This window comes from Ochotona princeps, chromosome 1 (assembly GCF_030435755.1).
Source record: "Ochotona princeps isolate mOchPri1 chromosome 1, mOchPri1.hap1, whole genome shotgun sequence".
In the NCBI taxonomy this organism is placed as follows: Eukaryota; Metazoa; Chordata; class Mammalia; order Lagomorpha; family Ochotonidae; genus Ochotona; species Ochotona princeps.
The window spans coordinates 96,151,014-96,169,091 of NC_080832.1; the positions used below are offsets into that span (position 1 = coordinate 96,151,014).

Consider the following 18,078-nt stretch of genomic DNA (forward strand, 5'->3'; position numbering starts at 1 on the left):
CTGTGATATTCCTCCAGTGATTCTATCAGCTCTAGCACAGTGCACCTTCATTATGCAGGTTGTATAAATAAACCTCTGTGAAAGTCAGACATTTGCAATAGTTTGATCCCCTTAGCTACTTCCAAGATGGTAACCTGGGTGGGTTCTTTCTTTGGTGACCACAGAAGATATCCTCAGTGCTGCAGATAGGAAAGCAGAAAGGTTACTCACCTAGTGAGTGGGTTCCCACTGAAGTCAGCTATCTGTAGTGCTTTACAGAAGGAGATGCTTTCGGGAATTTCAGGAATATCTGTAGGAATGAAGAAATCATCCATCATTTACTCCATCATTAACAATTTACCTTTCTCAAGATGGTCTGCAGGGGCTGAATCACAGCTCAACAATCTAATCCTCAACCTCCAAGTGCCAGCATTCCATACTGGCACTAGTTTGTGTTCCAGCTATTCCAATTCCCATCCAGCTCCCTGTTTATGACCCGGGAAAGCAGTGAAGGATGGCCCAAGTACTTAGGATCCTGCACCTATGTGAGAGACCCACAAGTAACTCCTGGCTCCTGGCTTTGGATCAGCTCAGCTCTGATCATTGCAGCCATTTAGGAAGTGAACCAGTGAATGAAAGATCTCTCTGTCTTTCCTTCTTCTTGTAAATCTATCTTTTGAATAAAAATAAATCTTAAAAAAATGGTCTGTAGTCAAAAAAGAACATCTACAAATTACTATCTCCATTTAAATATGGCATGGATTTGTGAAATACTTTCCACATTCCGCATCTGCATCCCTAATAGAACATATATTCTTAGAACATGTTAAACAAAATTGGTATAAACAGCAACCCTACTACCACCAAGTCACAACACCCTAATCAAAAGTCACGGTTGCTTTTCCATTGTAATTCCCATCAAATTTGTTTCCCTTATGTTTTCCTATGACTTTGCCAGTACAAGGTAAAAGGGAGTAGTACGTTTTAAAATGATAGTGTTTTCTGAGGACAAACTTAAGAATTTAGAAAGTAAAATGACAAAGGAAATAAAACCAAAACAAAACCATCACCCATAATTTTTTAATTGTCACTCATACATACACGTGCACGCACACACACACACTTTTGTATGAAGAGATATTTCAAAAAACAAGATATTTAAAAATACTAGCTTTGCAATTTGTTTTTTCATTTCACATTATTTTACAGGCATTTTTGTAATAAACATTCCCTATTATTATCTTCCCAAATAGACTACCATTCTTAGTGGTATATTGCATATATTTTCATGCCTCACTGAATCAATCCCCCATTGCTGGACACTTAAGGTTGTTTCCAAGAGCCTGGTGTTATAATTGTATTTATGAGCATTTCTGATTTTTCCCTTCGGCTAAGTTCCCAGAACAGGAATTACTTTGTCAAAGGCATTAACATCTCTGTAGCATTTGATAAATACTGTTAGGCTGCTTTACTAGGGGGGCAGGTTACACTTATTTTCACTTCTATCGGCTTGTACCATGTGTCCAACTTAACATCTCCTCTCCTTACATTTAAAAAATTGCCAATTTTATTGATCAAAGAATCTGGCAGCATCTTAGTTCACATTACTTTAATTACTAATGAGACAGCTAATACCTATACTTACTAGTCATTAAGTATTGTTATTTAAAAATATATATTTATTTATTTAAAAGCCAGAATTACAGACAGAGTAAGACAGAGAGACACATCTTCCAGTTATTGATTCACTACCCCAACTGGCCACAAAATCCAGGGCTCAATCTAGCAGAACCCAGGAGACAGGAGCTACACCTAGATCTCCCATGTGGGTAGCAGGTGCCCAAGTACTTGAGCCATTCTCTATTGCTTTCCCAGGCACATGAGCAGGGAGCTGTGTCAAAAGCAGAACACCTGGGACTAGAACAAGCTGGGAAGGTCAGGACTGAAGGGTAACAACAGCAACTGTGCCAGAACACGGCTAGGCTGAACCAGAGTTCTGGATTACAGAAATGCTTCTATTTAGGCTAAACTGTTTTTACGCTTGACATAGCACAGGGCAAACAGGACACAGGTCTCTGAGGCCAAACACCATTTCTTCCCACCACATGCATTTTCCAAACTTGGCCTTTTGAAAGGATTTGCCTATTCTCTATAGTACATGAAAGTTTAAAAAGACGATCTCCAATTACAAAAGAGAATAGTGATTGCTAGAGACTACAAAGTGTAGGTAGCAAAGAGACTGGATGACGAGTGCCAAAGCGCGACTAATGTAAGAGTAAGAAGGTGTATTGTTGCACAAACAGGAAACTGACTACAGTTTACAACAACCTATTAGGTAAGAGAGTACTTCAGAAAGCTCATGGAACATGGAGCTAAAAATGTGCATTTTCCACAGATTTTTTGAAGGTCTCTTTCATTTGAGAACAAATGAGAGGGGAATATGAAAGCTTCAAACAAATGATAAGGAGATGGAAATTTGCATCACATTAATTAAATCATCACCCATTGTATGTTGGACTATCATACTGTTCCCATAAACATGTACAATTATTACATGTGAATTAAAAAGAGAACATATAGGAAGGAAGAAACACACTTCATGAGATCGAACCTGATATCTACCTCATTTATTACAGTTTGGAGATATGTCCAATTTCCAAATCCTTTCGCTATGATCTATTTTCTCTAGTTATCTTTTTCTGTCCACTCCCACCATTGTTGTATTTCAGGCCCCAGTATTTCTATATGACCCTCTTTTCTACATTTATTAGGTTTGTTCTCTTGGGCAAACTGCTTAACCCATTGGTGCCTCAACTTCTTGATTTGTAAAATGGATCATTAACAGGTAGTTTAAAACAATGCTAGCATGTCATATTTTAAGGGCTTCAGAAGTTCTAAAAAAGAAGAAAACTAGACAAAGGAGGACCCTGCTATGCTTTAACCCAGATAATTAATGGCAGAGGGAAAGCACAGAGATGAATGTGATAAACAGTGAGAGCCTCAGGATGGCAAACTGGGAGCACGTACACAGAGAAGCCTGGAAAGGCCCATTCACAGCAGATTATCGCATCTCTGGTTGAACTGTCTACAACTTGTTGGACAAACAGTTCCCCTTTCTGTAAAAGGAGAATAAAATCATACTCCTGATGTAGGGTTGTTATAAGGAATTGGCAGCGGGTAATAACATCAACAAAAGCACATGGTACACTATTATACTGGCTAGGAGGCTAAAAGAGATTACTGTTTTCCATTTAAGGCCAACTAATTTAAAGAGCAGAGATAAGATCTAGGGTTTTTTTTTTTTTTCAATTTTAACTATCTGTGAATCAATAATGATTAAAATCTGGCTAAGCAGATATAACACAAGTATTAGATTACTTAGTATTAGTAACTTGGCTTTCTATATAATTGGAATATTAACAATACTTAGGATTATTCACGATATTTTCCTCTCATCAAGTAATGTGACCCAAAACCTCTACTTGCACTCAGTTCAAGCCTCTAAACAAAGAGAAACTGTAACATTAAAAAGCACTTTAAGTCGTACTTTTCATTAACCCAAACTATCCCAGTCCCAAAGAAAACTAAAAATAAAAGCATAAAAGTTGACCTTTGCAAAATATCTAAGAATGATTGCAGAATTAATCTCTTCCCTACATCCTTTATAAAATACCTTTTAACTTGGATCTACCCTAATCTGCCATTATTTCTGGTTTTGAATTGCTAAGACCTGGTGGTTGTACATCAAAAACTCCACATCTGTAGTTTACCCAATGTAATCATTGCTGCCATCTACAACAGGGAATTCATAACCAACCCTAAGCTCCATCAGTGCAGTCGCCTCCAACACTAACGGGCAGATCACAGCCTGGCACCGGCTGCCACAGGGCTTCTGACATAGAATACAGCTTTCAAAACAGACACTGTGATTCAAAAGGACACTTCCTGTCCTTGCAAATACTTACATTCTCTTGGCATCCAGCGTTCACATACCCTTTCCACCCTGCCATCTTTCTTCAAATTCTATCACCGGGCTGGGGATCCATTAGGATCCCCCTAAGTAAATATCATTTTACAAATCCCTGGCCAGACAACATGTCCTATCTGTCACAGCACAATACATTCCTCATGAATAAATTAATCATTGACTAGCAGTTCTTGTTTGAAATAAATAGTCTCTCCCCTCCTCTTGGGTTCAAGTGCTGACATCAGCAAGTTATAATACTAGGTTCCTTCCACTGAGAACATCATGAAATATAAAGCAAAATAAGACTTAAGTCTTACGTATTTTTGTGGCTATTCTCTAAGAGTGTCTAATTAATGTTACATCATGTGCAAACAGAAAGCTAAAGCAGACTAGAACTGACTAAAAAGGTAAACTGTTATCTCAATCAATTAACCTCTTTATAAAATTACACAAAGATAACATTTTAAGTATCAGGAGATACTCCATGGAAGTTATGAGATTTTATCAAACTAAAAATTACAAATGGAGCAAAGGTTAAGTCAGTAGCACCATGAACATTTATTATGTTGCCATTTTTCTGTCCACAATAAAGTGACTGTTAGCCTAATTAGCACAAGGTGCTAACAGGGCCAAGGTCCTGGACTCTCTCTAAGCGGAGGCTGGTTTCTTTCCCCTGGTGCCAGCCTCCCTGTGCTCAGAGGAGGCTTTATCCAAAGAATTTGTGATCACAACACAGCCACTGCTGAGTCTGGCCGAGGGCTGACCGAGAGTCAGGGCCATGCCAAACACTGCACAAACTCTAAGAAGGCACTGGTACCAAAATTCTCAGCCGGAGGACACTGAAATACGAAAAGGAGGAGGGCCTCACCCAAGTTCAAGCCCAGGAACTTTACCATGTGCTATCGTATCTCTTGTCCCCAAAAAGATGAATGAGGGTTGAGAGGTGTGGGCTACGTCTAATCACCAAGGGTAATGCTGTTCTCAAATCTTCAGCAGCCTAATTTAAGGGAACCAGGAAGAACTATATTTGATTTGACTTAGGATGGATTTAATCTTTTTTCTTTACCTAATTCTGCTAATGAATCAAGCCAAACAGTAAAAAACATGAATAACATATAGAAGAAAGTTTAAAATGAACACACTATCCCTTCTTAGTTCTTTGGTATGATTTTTGTCAACTTTTGATTATAACATAGTATTGAAATTAAAGAAAGTTATTTCATTAAGTATTTGAGACTAAACAGTCACTTTTTGCTTAATGTAGCCCTGCTGACATAAAGGCAATTTAACAACTCTCAGGGCGCAGCATCTTCCTGGACAGCGAGTCTCTGTAAAGAAGCATCCAGCAACTTTCCCATGAGATGTAACCTTTACAAGGTCAATGACCGAACTATAATGCTCTCCACTGTGTTTGTCTTTCCTGCCTCCCTCTCAACAAGGGATATTTGCGGGCATTCCACAACTCCTATAGACCAACCCTACTGGGTCTGGAATCAGGACACTCTCCATAGCCAGCATCTCACATGCCACACGGAAACTAGAGCCCCATTGGGCCCCTGCTTCCTCCTGAGAAGAATTTAGGAGTCCCTGTCTCGTCCAACTCACAAGGTGATGTACACAATTAGCTGGTGTAGTACACAAAGGACTAAACAAGAGGCACAATGACAACTTCTACAAGCAGCCTGAGTTGGTCTGAAGCCTGGGTAGCTTTCTATAACAACTGCTCGGGTCATAGACCCTGTCTTGCCCTCCTCTCAGCCTGGATACACACACCAAAGGGGAGAAAAACCAATAATTTCGTCCACAAAGAAAGGAGAAAGTATTTAAGCAAGCAGTTCATCATCAGAATCTAATCCCTTTTAAAAGAAAATTTTATTTATTTGAAATGCAGAGTTTGTAAGGAGAGAAAGAGAGACAGAGGGATGACAGAAGCCAGGAGCTTCTTCCATGTCTCCCATGTGGTGGGGATAGGGACCCAAGGACTTGGACCATCTTCTGCTGCCTTCCTACGCACATTAGCAGGGAGCTGGATAGAAAGTAGAGCAGTTAGGACTCGAACTGGTGCCCATATGGGATACTAGCATCACAGGCAATGAGTTTACCCACTACATCACACTGCCAATCCCTAGAATCTAATAATAAAGAAATGCATAACCGAGTATTGCAACAATCAACAATTTGAATGCAGTGCTTCAAAATCACACCACTGATGTTCAAATGAGTAACAGATAAACAGCAATAACAGCATAATCCCATGTTATCACCATAAATACACCTTCCCCCACAAACTTCCCTGAGAGAAGCCCAGAAGCAGAGGCAACGCTAACTGGTATCAGAAATTCACAGATAAGCACATGGGTACCAGACATAGCACCAGCCCTCCCCATCAACATCCTTGAAGTCACCTCAAGGCTTAAAGGATGAACAATTTCCCTGCCAGAGTCCAGTCACCCTGTGTTTTCAGACTACAAGGAAAAGCTGTGTAAGATACACAGGTGAGCTCCTTGGATTTTCCTCCGCATGGAAGCTATTAACATTGGTACTTACTGACTGCCATATTTAATAACAAGAAGACTGCAATGAATGATGCAGGAGTAAGTTACAAATTACAGAACCTGACCTTCCTATCCAACACAGCCCCTTCCTACAGAAGGCAGGGATTTCTGTGTGAAATTAATATTTTTCTTAGTACAATGAGGTCTCAAATTCTACTAAGAAGAGATGTGCTGAGGCTCATCCTGGCCATCACTGTGCTGACTTACGAGCTCTAGCCGGCTGTCAAAGTGTCCAGAATGCACACACAGTTATCTCCTTTCAGCCATATGGACACTTGATTGTACACAAAAATTCGATATTGCTACCCAATTATCTATTGCTCACAGAGGTCCCCAGCGGAGCGCCTCACCTAACAGCTGCTGTAATTGCTACTGTGGACACAAGTGCTAAGATCAGAGCCTTGGGAAAACAGCGGAGGACAGACTCAGAACAGGTCAAGTGACATACATGACTGAAAAGAGGAGGCACTTTCCTCCAAGCCACCCCAAATAAAAACACCTGTCATTCTTCAAGGATCTGTTAGTTACCTGGTAGTGTGACTGGCAATTCTCAGGTATTGTCTCTAGTCCTTGAGTCTGAGACAGATGGCAGGAATTCCAGTGATACTTGCCGACAAATATTGAACAAACAGTCCAGGGGTCACACTGCTAACATGTGGAAGAGCAAGGCTTTGAACCATCAGCTTCTCTGTCTTGCTGCTGTAAAGCAGCAGGTGCAGATCTGGGGAATAAGATCTGATCTATTCCAGTCATACCATGAGGATCAACGGTGCCACAGAAAGACATGAACCCTGGTAAAAGCCAGAGCTGGGCTGGCACTGAAGCCAGGAATTCAATCCAGGTCTGTGAGTTGGGTGCTAGAATCCAATTATTTGAGCTGTCACTACTGTCGGCCAGGAAGTTGGAATCAGGAACAGACCTGAGACCCAAGCACTTTGGTGGGAAACAGGGAACCCAACTGCTAATCTGACAAAACTTTGCTTACCAACCTCTTCAAGAGTACAGGAGCAGTAACTGGAGAGGAAGCCAAACTGTGAAAGTTGACAAGCCAACAGATAAAGATGGAGTAGACGGAATGAATGTGACACAGCAGCTGCCAAATTCTAGTCTGAGACACGGAATTCAATGGTCGGCAAAAGGAAAAAAAATGGTAAGAATGTAGTAAGGGTTTCTGACCATGAAACTAAATGTATTCATATAAAAGATCTGTTGTTTCATTAGAGATGACAGCCTAATGGCTTGAAATCTCACTGTCTTTGACTAAATAATGTTGGTAGCTTTTCTTATCAAAATAAAGAATTAGCAATTTGTCAGATCCCACTTAAAAAACTGTACTACTTCATTAAATCTCCATGTCTGAAAACCTGAAGTGGAGTATGCCTTCAAACTGCCTGGCAAGTAGAGGAGCGGTTATAGGTTGAACAGAAAATCAAGGTCAAAACAAAGCATGTTTTGATATGTTTGAATATGATTTCTTTACTTGAAAATTCTGGGTAATCAGAAGATCAATGGACAGAGGAAGTCCTTCCTGAGAAGGCAATGAACAGGACATGGCACAATGGCTCAAAAGCTAAATCCTCACCTTGCAAGCATCAGAATACCAAATGGGTGCCAGTTCGTGTCCCAGCTGTTCCACTTCCCACCCAGCTCGCTGCTTGTTTCCTGGGAAAGCAGTAGAGGATGGCCCAAAGCCTTGAAACCCTGCACTCACGTGGGAGACCTGGAGGAAGTTCCTGGCTCCTGGCTTCAGATCAACTCCACTCCAGCTGACATAGCCAAGTGGGGAGTGAACCAGTGAATGGAAGATCTTTCTCTTTGACTCTCCTGATTGTAAATCTAATCTACCTTTCCATTAAAAATAAATAAATGTTTAAAAGGGGGGGCAGGCAATGAGGAGGAAGAACTGAACATGAAGCCTGCAGAACTCATCTTTGTGGAAGAGAACAACGACCTGCGGATGGTACAAGTGAAACCCACAGTATGGGAGGGAGCTCATGTGATAAGATCACCCATCCACTGCAAGACACAAAGGACAAGATCCCGGGATCTTCTGGGGAAAGGAGTCACCGTGATACGAAACCCTCAAGGCAAAAATACACACTGCAATTTCCTTGCCAATGCTGCAGGAAGGCAGGAGGGGGAAAGGGCGAGCCATGTTGGCACAGAATGTGGAGTCCTGTTATGTATGAAAAGACATGAGTCAAGAGCTGGGCAGATGAGGAATGAGACAGCCAGGCAGTGAACAGAACAAGCGCGTAAGAGGAGACGCTGACAGGCTATGGTAAACTACTGACTGCTGTGACTCGGAGCACACTCGGTCCATCAAATGGCTTCATTTAGGATTATTTACTACCAGGATAAAACAAGTTTCCTGCATGCCAAGCAGGCTGGCTGCTTAAGGCAACTTGAATGCTGTGCTGTGGCTGCCTGACTCAATCCTGCTTAAAAATATCTGGGATTGTCAAACAAGGCTAAATATGAGCTCGTGATCCAAGTCTGCATTTGCTGCCACAGCTGCTCTTCTGAGTGTGCGGGGAAAAAAAGAAAGGCTAAATGGAGATTTTTTTCCAAGTGCATCCCATTTATCATACTATTCTAACCACCACAGACTTGCCTGGGAGGTAGCTGGTCTTGCTGATGCGGCCCTCATTCCAAGCAGCCTCTTTAGCACACATGACAGTGAATGGGACCTCTGCACAGAGCGAAGGCAGGTCAGGAAGGGAGCCTTGGTAAAACTGAATGTTGTACAAGTCTCAGTGCTTGTGATGCCAAAAAAAAAAAAAAAAAAAAAAAAAAGTCTCCACATTGAAGGTTTTCAGCCAGTTCCAGCCACAACTACAAAATAATCTTCCTACCTCAGTCTTTGCTCCCCTGCAGCTGGTTTAAGTATGCACAAACATGTCTTGAGCTACAAGATGTCAATTCTCTCTCTCTCTCTCTCTCTCTCTCTCTCTCTCTCTCTCTCTCTCTCTCTCTCTCTCTCTCTCACACACACACACACACACACATACAATCTCACACAAAACACCAAGTTTAAAAATAGTTCAAGAACTATGCATGATTCTGATTAGTGGTTGCTAGACAAAAAAACTTCAAAACGTTCACTGGAAACTGGAATTAAGAGTTTATTTTGGTGCAAAACAGTTTTTGAAATCCCTGCATATTTTATAGACTACCCATTATTCATGAGCTTTTTGGAGACACCTTTACTTGAAGAAAAGAGCAATCAAATATCAAAACTTAAAGAAGAAAAAATCTGGTTCATTAACTACTACCTATTTCATACAAAATTAAAGTTCATACTAATTACCCCCATATATAAAGGACAAAATGACAACTTCTGGTATTTACCTATCAAAATACTCTAGAGAAATGAAATCTTCAAAATTCTCCCAGGGGAGGCTTTTCTACCCTCCCTACTAGACCTTGAGGCTCTTCGCCCCCTCTGAACCGCAAACAAGCCCTGCGGGTCAAGCTGACTGCTTTAATACCCATCTCCATATCCTCTTGTGTTACCTTTTCAAGGATTCCTCATCTCTCCCCAATTGGGATCTGTGCTTCTTCCTAAGGGGCGCAAACATCTGCCCTCACACCCCCACAGTGTGCAAACTGTTTGTCAACTGACAGGCCTACTCCCAGGCTGGACAATCCTTCACTGGGTGACACAGAGCGGGTCGGGTGCAGGGAAAGGCCAAGTGCCCAGAGCAACCAGCAGGTTCACTGACTCTCAGGTACCTCGCCACTGGTTCCCAAAATGCTATCCTAACCCAAAACAGATATAGTCCAGTGAGTATCCAGGAGGCTGGTATCTCAAATTTCAGAGCACAAAACAACCACCTAACCCTTTTTTTTCCCCCAAAAAGTCCATTCCCTCTCTTAATAATCAATTTAGCAGATCTAGGGTCTGGAAGAGAAATGTGCATCTAATCCAGCACTTCTGGAAATTCAGGAAAAGTGAGTCTTACGACAAACTCTAGAAACACTGGTGAGGGAGGGTTAGCATCAGCAGTTTTCAGCCCTGTCTGAATGAGAATCATACAGGGTCACAATCCCCTGAGAGCTCAAACAGTAGGCCTGAGATAGGGCTGCTGCATTCTTTAAAAAATAACAATGAAACCTCCCAAGAGAATCCAATTCCAGGGCCAAGGAAGCAGCCACTGATGATGAGGCACTGGCCTTTTTATTATGCTATCTGACAATTACTCATGGCTCCCATCCGTAATTTACCTCACCAGCAAAGCTATCTCTGTACTTACACTGAAACAGACCCTGTTCCTAAAAGCTGTGCTCAAGGCTTTGTGGGCCTGTCTCAAATAAGAGCCAAAGAACAACATGGTGAGGAAATGAATGCTGTTCTGTTTCTGGCTCACAATGGGAAAGGTGCTGGAAAAAGGATGTAAACAGAGCAGATTCCACGTTAACTTCCTCCTCATTTTCAAAGAGATTCTTTTTTTTTTTTTTTTTAAAGAACTCTTCTACCTCTACTACAAGTATACACACACACACAGAGTAAAGATTTGTTTTATTTATTTATTTTATTTGAAACGCAGATTTACAGAGAGAAGGAAAGACAGAGAGGTGTCCCATCTACTGGTTCACTCCTCAAATGGCCACAACAGTCAAAGCTAAGCCAATCCGAAACCAGGAACCAAGAGTTTCTTCCAGGTCTCCCATGTGGGTGCAGGGTCCCAAGGACTTGAGTCATCCTCTACTGCTTTAGCAGTCCATAACCAACCAGGGAGCTGGATCAGAAGTGAAGCAGCCACTTTTTAATTAGCTCTCTGCTCATGCACCAGGGAAGGCAGCTCAGAATATGATCTAAGTGTGTGAGTCCCTGTCATTCACATGGAAACCCAGGGGATGTTCTTGGCTCTAGGTCTCAGCTTGGCCCAGCTCTGACTATTGACGCCATTTGGGGACTGAACCAACTGGCAAAAGATTGCTTTCTGTCTGTCTTGTCTCTCCCTTCCTCCCTCTCGGCCTAGTGGCTAAAGTCATTGCCTTGCACATGCCAGGATCCAATATGGGTGTCGGTTCTAATCCTGGTACCCCCTTTTTCCATCCAGCTCCCACTTGTGGCCTGGGAAAGCAGTTAAGGATTGCCCAAAGACTTGGGACCCTGTACCAGTGTGGGAGACCTGGAAGAGGCTCCTGTCTTCAGATCGGCTTAGCTCTTGCCACTGTGGCCACCTGGGGAGTGAATCAGCGGATAGAAGATCTTCCTCCTCTCTGTCTCTCCTTTTCTCCATATATCTGACTTTCCAATAAATAAATAAATAAATAAATCTTTACAAAAAAAAACAAAAAACAAAAAACAAAAAACACCAACAACTGGTCTTATCCTTAAGAAAGCAATGAAAAATGGCCCAAGTATTTGGACCCTTGCCACCAACAAGGGAGACCCAGATGGAACTCCTAGTTTCTGCCTTCGGTCTGGCCCAGCCACTGAGGAGAAAACCAGCAGACGGAAGATTTCTTTCTCCTCGCCTCTCCCTCTTTCTTACTTTGCTGATTAAATCAATGAAATAACTATTTAAAAAAGAAAAAGTGGAGCAACTGGGACTAGAACCAGTACCCATATGGGATGCTGGTGCTACAAGCAGAGGATTAGACAATGGAGCCAACTCATTGGCCCCTACAAGTATACATTTTTAAAATAACCTCTCCAAAGGCAGCAGAGCAAGGGGGAATCGAGGTTACAGGACAATATTGTGGCACAGGGGTTTAAACTGCTGCTTGTGACAGTGCCACCCCATTTCTGAGTACCATTCAAGACACAACTGTTTTATTTCCAATCTAGCTCCCTGATAATGCGTCTGGAAAGGGAGCGAAAAAACGGTCTAAGGACATGGACCCATTACTACCTTGTGGGAGATCTAGATGGAAGTATAGGCTTCTAGCTTGGCGTGGCCCAGTTCTGCCTATTATAGTCATTTTGGAAGCAAGCCTTCAGATGAAAGATCAGTTTCAGTATCTGTCTCTCCCTCTGTATGTAACTCTGCCTTTCAAAAATATATATAAATAAATAGAAAATAAAAAAGGTTGTTAGGGGCTGGCATTGTGTCATAATGGGTAAAGCCACTATCTGTGGCACCAGCATCTTTTAAGAGTACTGGTGCATGACCCATTTGCTAAACTTCCAGCCCAGCTCCCCAGTGTAATGATCTGGTAAAAGCAGTGGAAGATGGTCCAGGTCCTTGGGCCCTGGCCTTCTACCACGAAGCTCCTGGCTCTCTGGCTGCAGCCATGTGCAGAGTGAACCAGACAGAAGCACTTATGTGAACTACCCCTCCGCCCCATGTAATCCAAATAAATAATTTTTCTTTTAAAACAAAGGGCAAATCAGAAAATAGACTGCAAAAGGCTTTAAAAAGAATTCAAAAACATGATTACATTATTAAAAAGAAGAACTACTGTAAACACAGTTTAAGGACCTAAAAAAAAAATAAGCTGTCAACTTGTCAACTGACAAATGAAAAAGTTGCTTCTTAAAAAGAATCATATAAAAATCTTATCAGAACCTACACACTCAAAGTAGCACAATCTGCATCAAACATCCACATGAGGTGTGCATAAGACAATGTGGGTGTGGGTGGGGTGGGCTTTGCCACAGCATCAGCTGGCAGATGCTGGCACAGGGGCCAAATTCTGCCAGGCACAGGCATGGCTAGACAGATGGTGGCACCCGCTGGCACCAGTGTGGACTGGATAGTGGGGCTGGTTGGGACGAATTGGGCTTCAATGCCCATTGACATGTAGTCCATCTTTGATCTGGAAGTAGAGATGTTTACTGCATTGTATCCTCACATCTGGATATGATAGTCTCCATTACGTATTTACCATATATCCCCTTAAATGGAAAGCCACAAAACAAAATCAACAGGAAGAAAAACAAATATTTATAACACCATAAAGCTCTCAAGAGGTTTTGATGCTTCAACAGTCCTGAATTGCTGGTAATCCTGCCACTCCAATTGTGATGAAATCTCTCCAGAATCCACTGGTTGCTAGAGTCCACCTTAGAGTCTCCATCTGCCCAGATATTCACTGCCAATGCTTGGTTGGAGTATTTCATCAATTTGTTCTGTCCTCTGCCATGGTACCAGGTATCCTCTGGAGGTTCCAATATACTGCCATATCCTCCATGCGCACCTGGATAAGTTATCCACTGCTCCATCCAAGCCACTGAGGAGGCCCAGCTCTGACACATACACTCCATGGTCAGATCATGAAACCTGTAATTCTCTCCATGGTTGGGGTTCTGGGTCCAGTGGTTCACTGGTAGGGAACTGCCAAAGAAACCACATCTGAGGCCATTCTAGACCTGATTCTTGTGTGTGTGTGTGTGTGTGTGTGTGTGTGTGTGTGCGCGCGCACGTGCGCCAATAAAAGGCCTGTCCTGCCCACCACATACTCAGCCTTCACGCAAACCAGAGATAGCTGCAGTTTAGTCACAGCAACCTGCAATAACCCCCAGCGGGCCCACTCCCTTCCCTGGCTCCCATGCTTGCCAGTATCTACAGATGACTGCTCCCATCTGTCCCACATCCCATTCAGCTCTTGTACATGTCAATGGGCATTAAAGCCCAATTCGTCCCAACCAGCCCCACTATCCAGTCCACACTGGTGCCAGCGGGTCACCATCTGTCTAGCCATGCCTGTGCCTGGCAGAATTTGGCCCCTGTGCCAGCATCTGTCAGCTGATGCTGTGGCAAAGCCGACCCCATCCACACCCACATTGTTTATGCATGTACCAGAAGGTACAGTCATCCCAACCTGGCTTTTCTCTGATCCAACTCACATGTAGGTCATCAGATGTTGTGGCCCTTCCTGGCCTGGTCTACCCCCATCCCAGCTCTCATGCTCACCGGTGGGAGTAGTGGCCCAGTAGGAGGGGTCCCCCCCCCCCCACTGGGTCTGTCCCCATCATTCTCTGGTTTCACATGTGCTGGTTGGGTGCTGTGGCCCTATTTGGTACAGCCTGCCTCACCTCGGTATTTGTCAGTGGAAGCTGTACCCTGGTTGGGCCCGGCTCAACCCCAATTCCAGCTCATGCTGGTGGGGGCTACAGCCTAGCCCAGCCCTGCCAGCCCCAAGTCCCGGCCTTAATGTGAACTAGCTGGCATTGCATCCCAACCTGGCCTGACCCACAGGCCATTATGGCACTTGGATTTACCAGCAGGTAATATGAACTGACCCAGTCTGGCCTGCACCCGACCTGCACCAAATGTATGCCGGTGGGTAGCATATTTTGGTCTGGTCTGAGCTGCTCCCTGTCTTGGCTCTTGCATTCACCTGCAGGGAGTGTGTCCTGACAGAGGAGTTCCCCAAGCTCCTCCATCAGTTTCTCTCCCAATGCCACATCTTACACACACCAGTGGGTCCATGGGCCAGCCCTATTTAGTCTACCTCCTGTCCTAAAAACAGTGGCCTTTCCTGACCAGCCTTCACCTATTCTGGTTCTTGTTGTTGGGTGCTACAGCCCAGACAAGCCTAGTCCACACTCAGACACAGCTCATGCATTGCTCAGCAGGGGCACAGATCTAGCCTAGTCCATCCTACACCCACCCTGGTTCTCAAGAGCACCACTGGGGGCTGGATTCTAGCCCAGTCTGGCACATCCCAGACTCAACCCACACACATGCCGAGGGACCCTGCAGCCATATCCAGACCAGACCACAGTCCCACCCTGGCCGTCGCACTCACCACGCCATCCAGGATGTCCCCTCTGCTCCCCAACCAAGCCTGTTCCCATCCATAAATCCCGTACATGCCACTGGTTGTCCTGACCCAACCTGGCACAGTCTCTCATCTGTCTTAGCCTTTGCCCTTGGATACTGCAGCCTGGCCTGGCCCAGCCAATCCCCAGTCCCAACTCACTGGAGGGTGCTGCAACCTGGTCTTGTTCTGTTTCCATCCCCGGCTCATGTAAACCAGTAGGTATGATACCCTAGCCTGGCATGACCTGGACTCCAGCCTGGTTTCTGCGCTCACCAGTGGGCTAAAGTTTGCTCGGCCCAGCCCAGTTCACCCCCTTCCAAAATCAACACACACACTTGCCAATAGATGGGGTTACCTTGCCCTGGCTGCCCAACCCCTAGGTCTGGACCACGTGCTCACCAGTGGGAGCTATGGCCCAGCAGGGGAGTTTCCCAGGTTCCTCCACTCGGCCCACGCCCAGACCCTGATCTCATATATGCCAGCAGGCACTAGGTCCTTGCCCGGCTTAGCCTGCCCTCCCACCTTGGCCTCTGCATGAACTGGTGGATGATGTAAGCTGGCCTGCCGCACTCCCTGTTTTAGTATGCACATGCAGGTGCTGCAGCTTGGACCTGCCCAGCCTATTCTTGGGTCCAATACCCATAAGTGTTGGCGGGTTCCATGTTCACACCTAGTTCAGCCCATCACCACCTCAACTCTTCAATTAACCAGTGGGACTTGCATTTCCACAGGGTTGGGGCCACTTATGCCCCACAGAACTTACTCTCGAACCTAGTTCTCTCATGTGCTAGTTAGTGTCATGGACCTGCCTAATGTGACCAGTCCCCTATTCTGACACTTAATCAGGTACTGGGATCAAACTCTGCTAGACAGGCCCCCAGCTACAGCTTTCCTATGTTATGGCGTGTGGTGGTCAGCGATGCTCTGTGCTATAAGCCCATTTCAAGACTCCCATGTTGGCTATTGACTCAATCTGACCCATACAGATATTTTGGTCTCTCCTCTTCAAACCACCAGGTCTTAGTCCCCTGGCTTACCTGCAAATACAGTGGCTTTGTTGTTTAGTGTCGTTCAGGATTCATTCCTCGCCTACACGTACAGTGGCCTTATGAATGTCACTATGCAGTAACTAATACCCTCAAGACCCAGAGCTCGCTGCCGGCAGTCAGCGGGCGGAACCCAGCACCACTTGATGCTCTGGCTGCCCACAAGCCCAGGACTCTCCCCTACCCAGCAGTAGATGGGGAGCTAGGATCCCCATCAGGCAGCCTGGCACGGCACAGATTCTCCCAGCCACTACCACATGGCTGGGAAAACAAGGTACCCACTCTGCTGATCAGACTTGCCTGGGTTCATTCTTTTTTTATTATTTTTTTAAGATTTATTTTTACCAGCAAGGCAGATATACAGAGTGAAGGAGACACAGAGAGGAAGATCTTCTGTCCACTGATTCACTCCCCAAGGGGCTGCAATGGCCAGAGATGAGACAATCTGAAGCCAAGAGCATGGAGCTTCTTCTTGGTGCAAGGTCCCAAGGCTTTTGGCCATCCTCAACTGCCTTCCCAGGCAATAAGCAGGGAGTTGGATGGGAAATGGGGCTGCTGGCACAGGAACTGGCACCCATGTGGGATCTTTTTTTTTAAAAGATTTATTTATTTTATTACAAAGTCAGATATAGAGAGGAAGAGAAATAGAGAGGAAGATCTTCCGTCCGATGATTCACTCCCCAAGTGAGTGCAATGGCCAGTGCTGTGCCAATCCGGAGCCAGGAGCCAGGAACTTCCTCCAGGTCTCCCACACAGATGCAGGATCACAAAGCATTAGGCCGCCCTTGACTGCTTTCCCAGACCACAGCAGAGAGCTGGATGGGAAGTGGAGCTGCCGGGATTAGAACCGGCGCCCATATGGGATCCTGGCATGTTCAAGGCGAGAACTTTAGCCACTACGTCACTACATCATGCTGCCGGGCCCCACCCATGTGGGATCTTGGCGTGTGCAAAGCAAGGACTTTAGCTGCTAGGCTACCATGCCGGGCCCAGTTTCATTTTTTAAATAACTGTATACTATTCCATGAAGTAGATGTACCATTGTTTCTTTATCCATTTTCTTTTGATGGGTACCTGGGTTGTTTACGTATCTTCCTTCTCATAGATTGTGCTATTGTGATTATAGGGTTGTAGGTCACTTTCTCACATGCAGGATTCACTTCATTTGAAAATATTTCCAGTAGTGGGATAGCTGGGTCATATTGTAGATCTATTTCTGATGTTTTAGCAATCTCCATACTGACTTCCATAGTGGCTGCACTAGTCTATACTCAAACCAACAGTGGCATATTCTGCCTTTTTCCATATATCCATACCAACAGGTATTGTTAGTAGATTCTGAATGTAGACCATTCTCCCTGGAGTTGGGCAGAATTTAATGTGTTTTTTTAAATTTGTGTTTCCCTAGTAGCTACAGAGCCTGAGCATTTTCTTCATGCATCTATTAGCCACTGAATTTGTTACTTTGAAAAATACCAAAGGCAGGGCTTCTTCACCCAAAGGCTCTCTCAGTGGTTAACAAAGCACATTTTGGTGGCCTTCAATCAACTTACAGATAACTCTGAAGCAGATATGATCCTGCCATGCTATGGCAGTTCTTAGTCAGCAGAACCAAATCAGATCACAAAGCAGGTAACTCATTCCTTGCCAGATGATTAAGCAAGGAAAACCAACAGCTCACTCACTTCCCTGAGGTACTCCCTGCGCCATTGACTTTTGTTTGGGCCTAGGGGAAGAGACCTCAGTCTTTATCACCCAACTCCCCAGTCCCTCTGGAGCTCCCAGGTTTCCCAGCTGGCTTTGGAATGAT

At 44.3% G+C, this 18,078-nt stretch overlaps 1 protein-coding gene across 1 annotated transcript in view; it reads right to left on the bottom strand.

Annotated features, from left to right (window-relative positions):
* Positions 1–18,078, bottom strand: part of LRRC1 (leucine rich repeat containing 1) — a 148,411-nt gene that overhangs the window by 59,012 nt on the left and 71,321 nt on the right. The window contains exon 3 of the mRNA XM_004580491.2: positions 211–289. Within this exon, the coding sequence (XP_004580548.1) occupies positions 211–289 (79 nt within the window). The remainder of the gene's footprint in view (positions 1–210; positions 290–18,078) is intronic.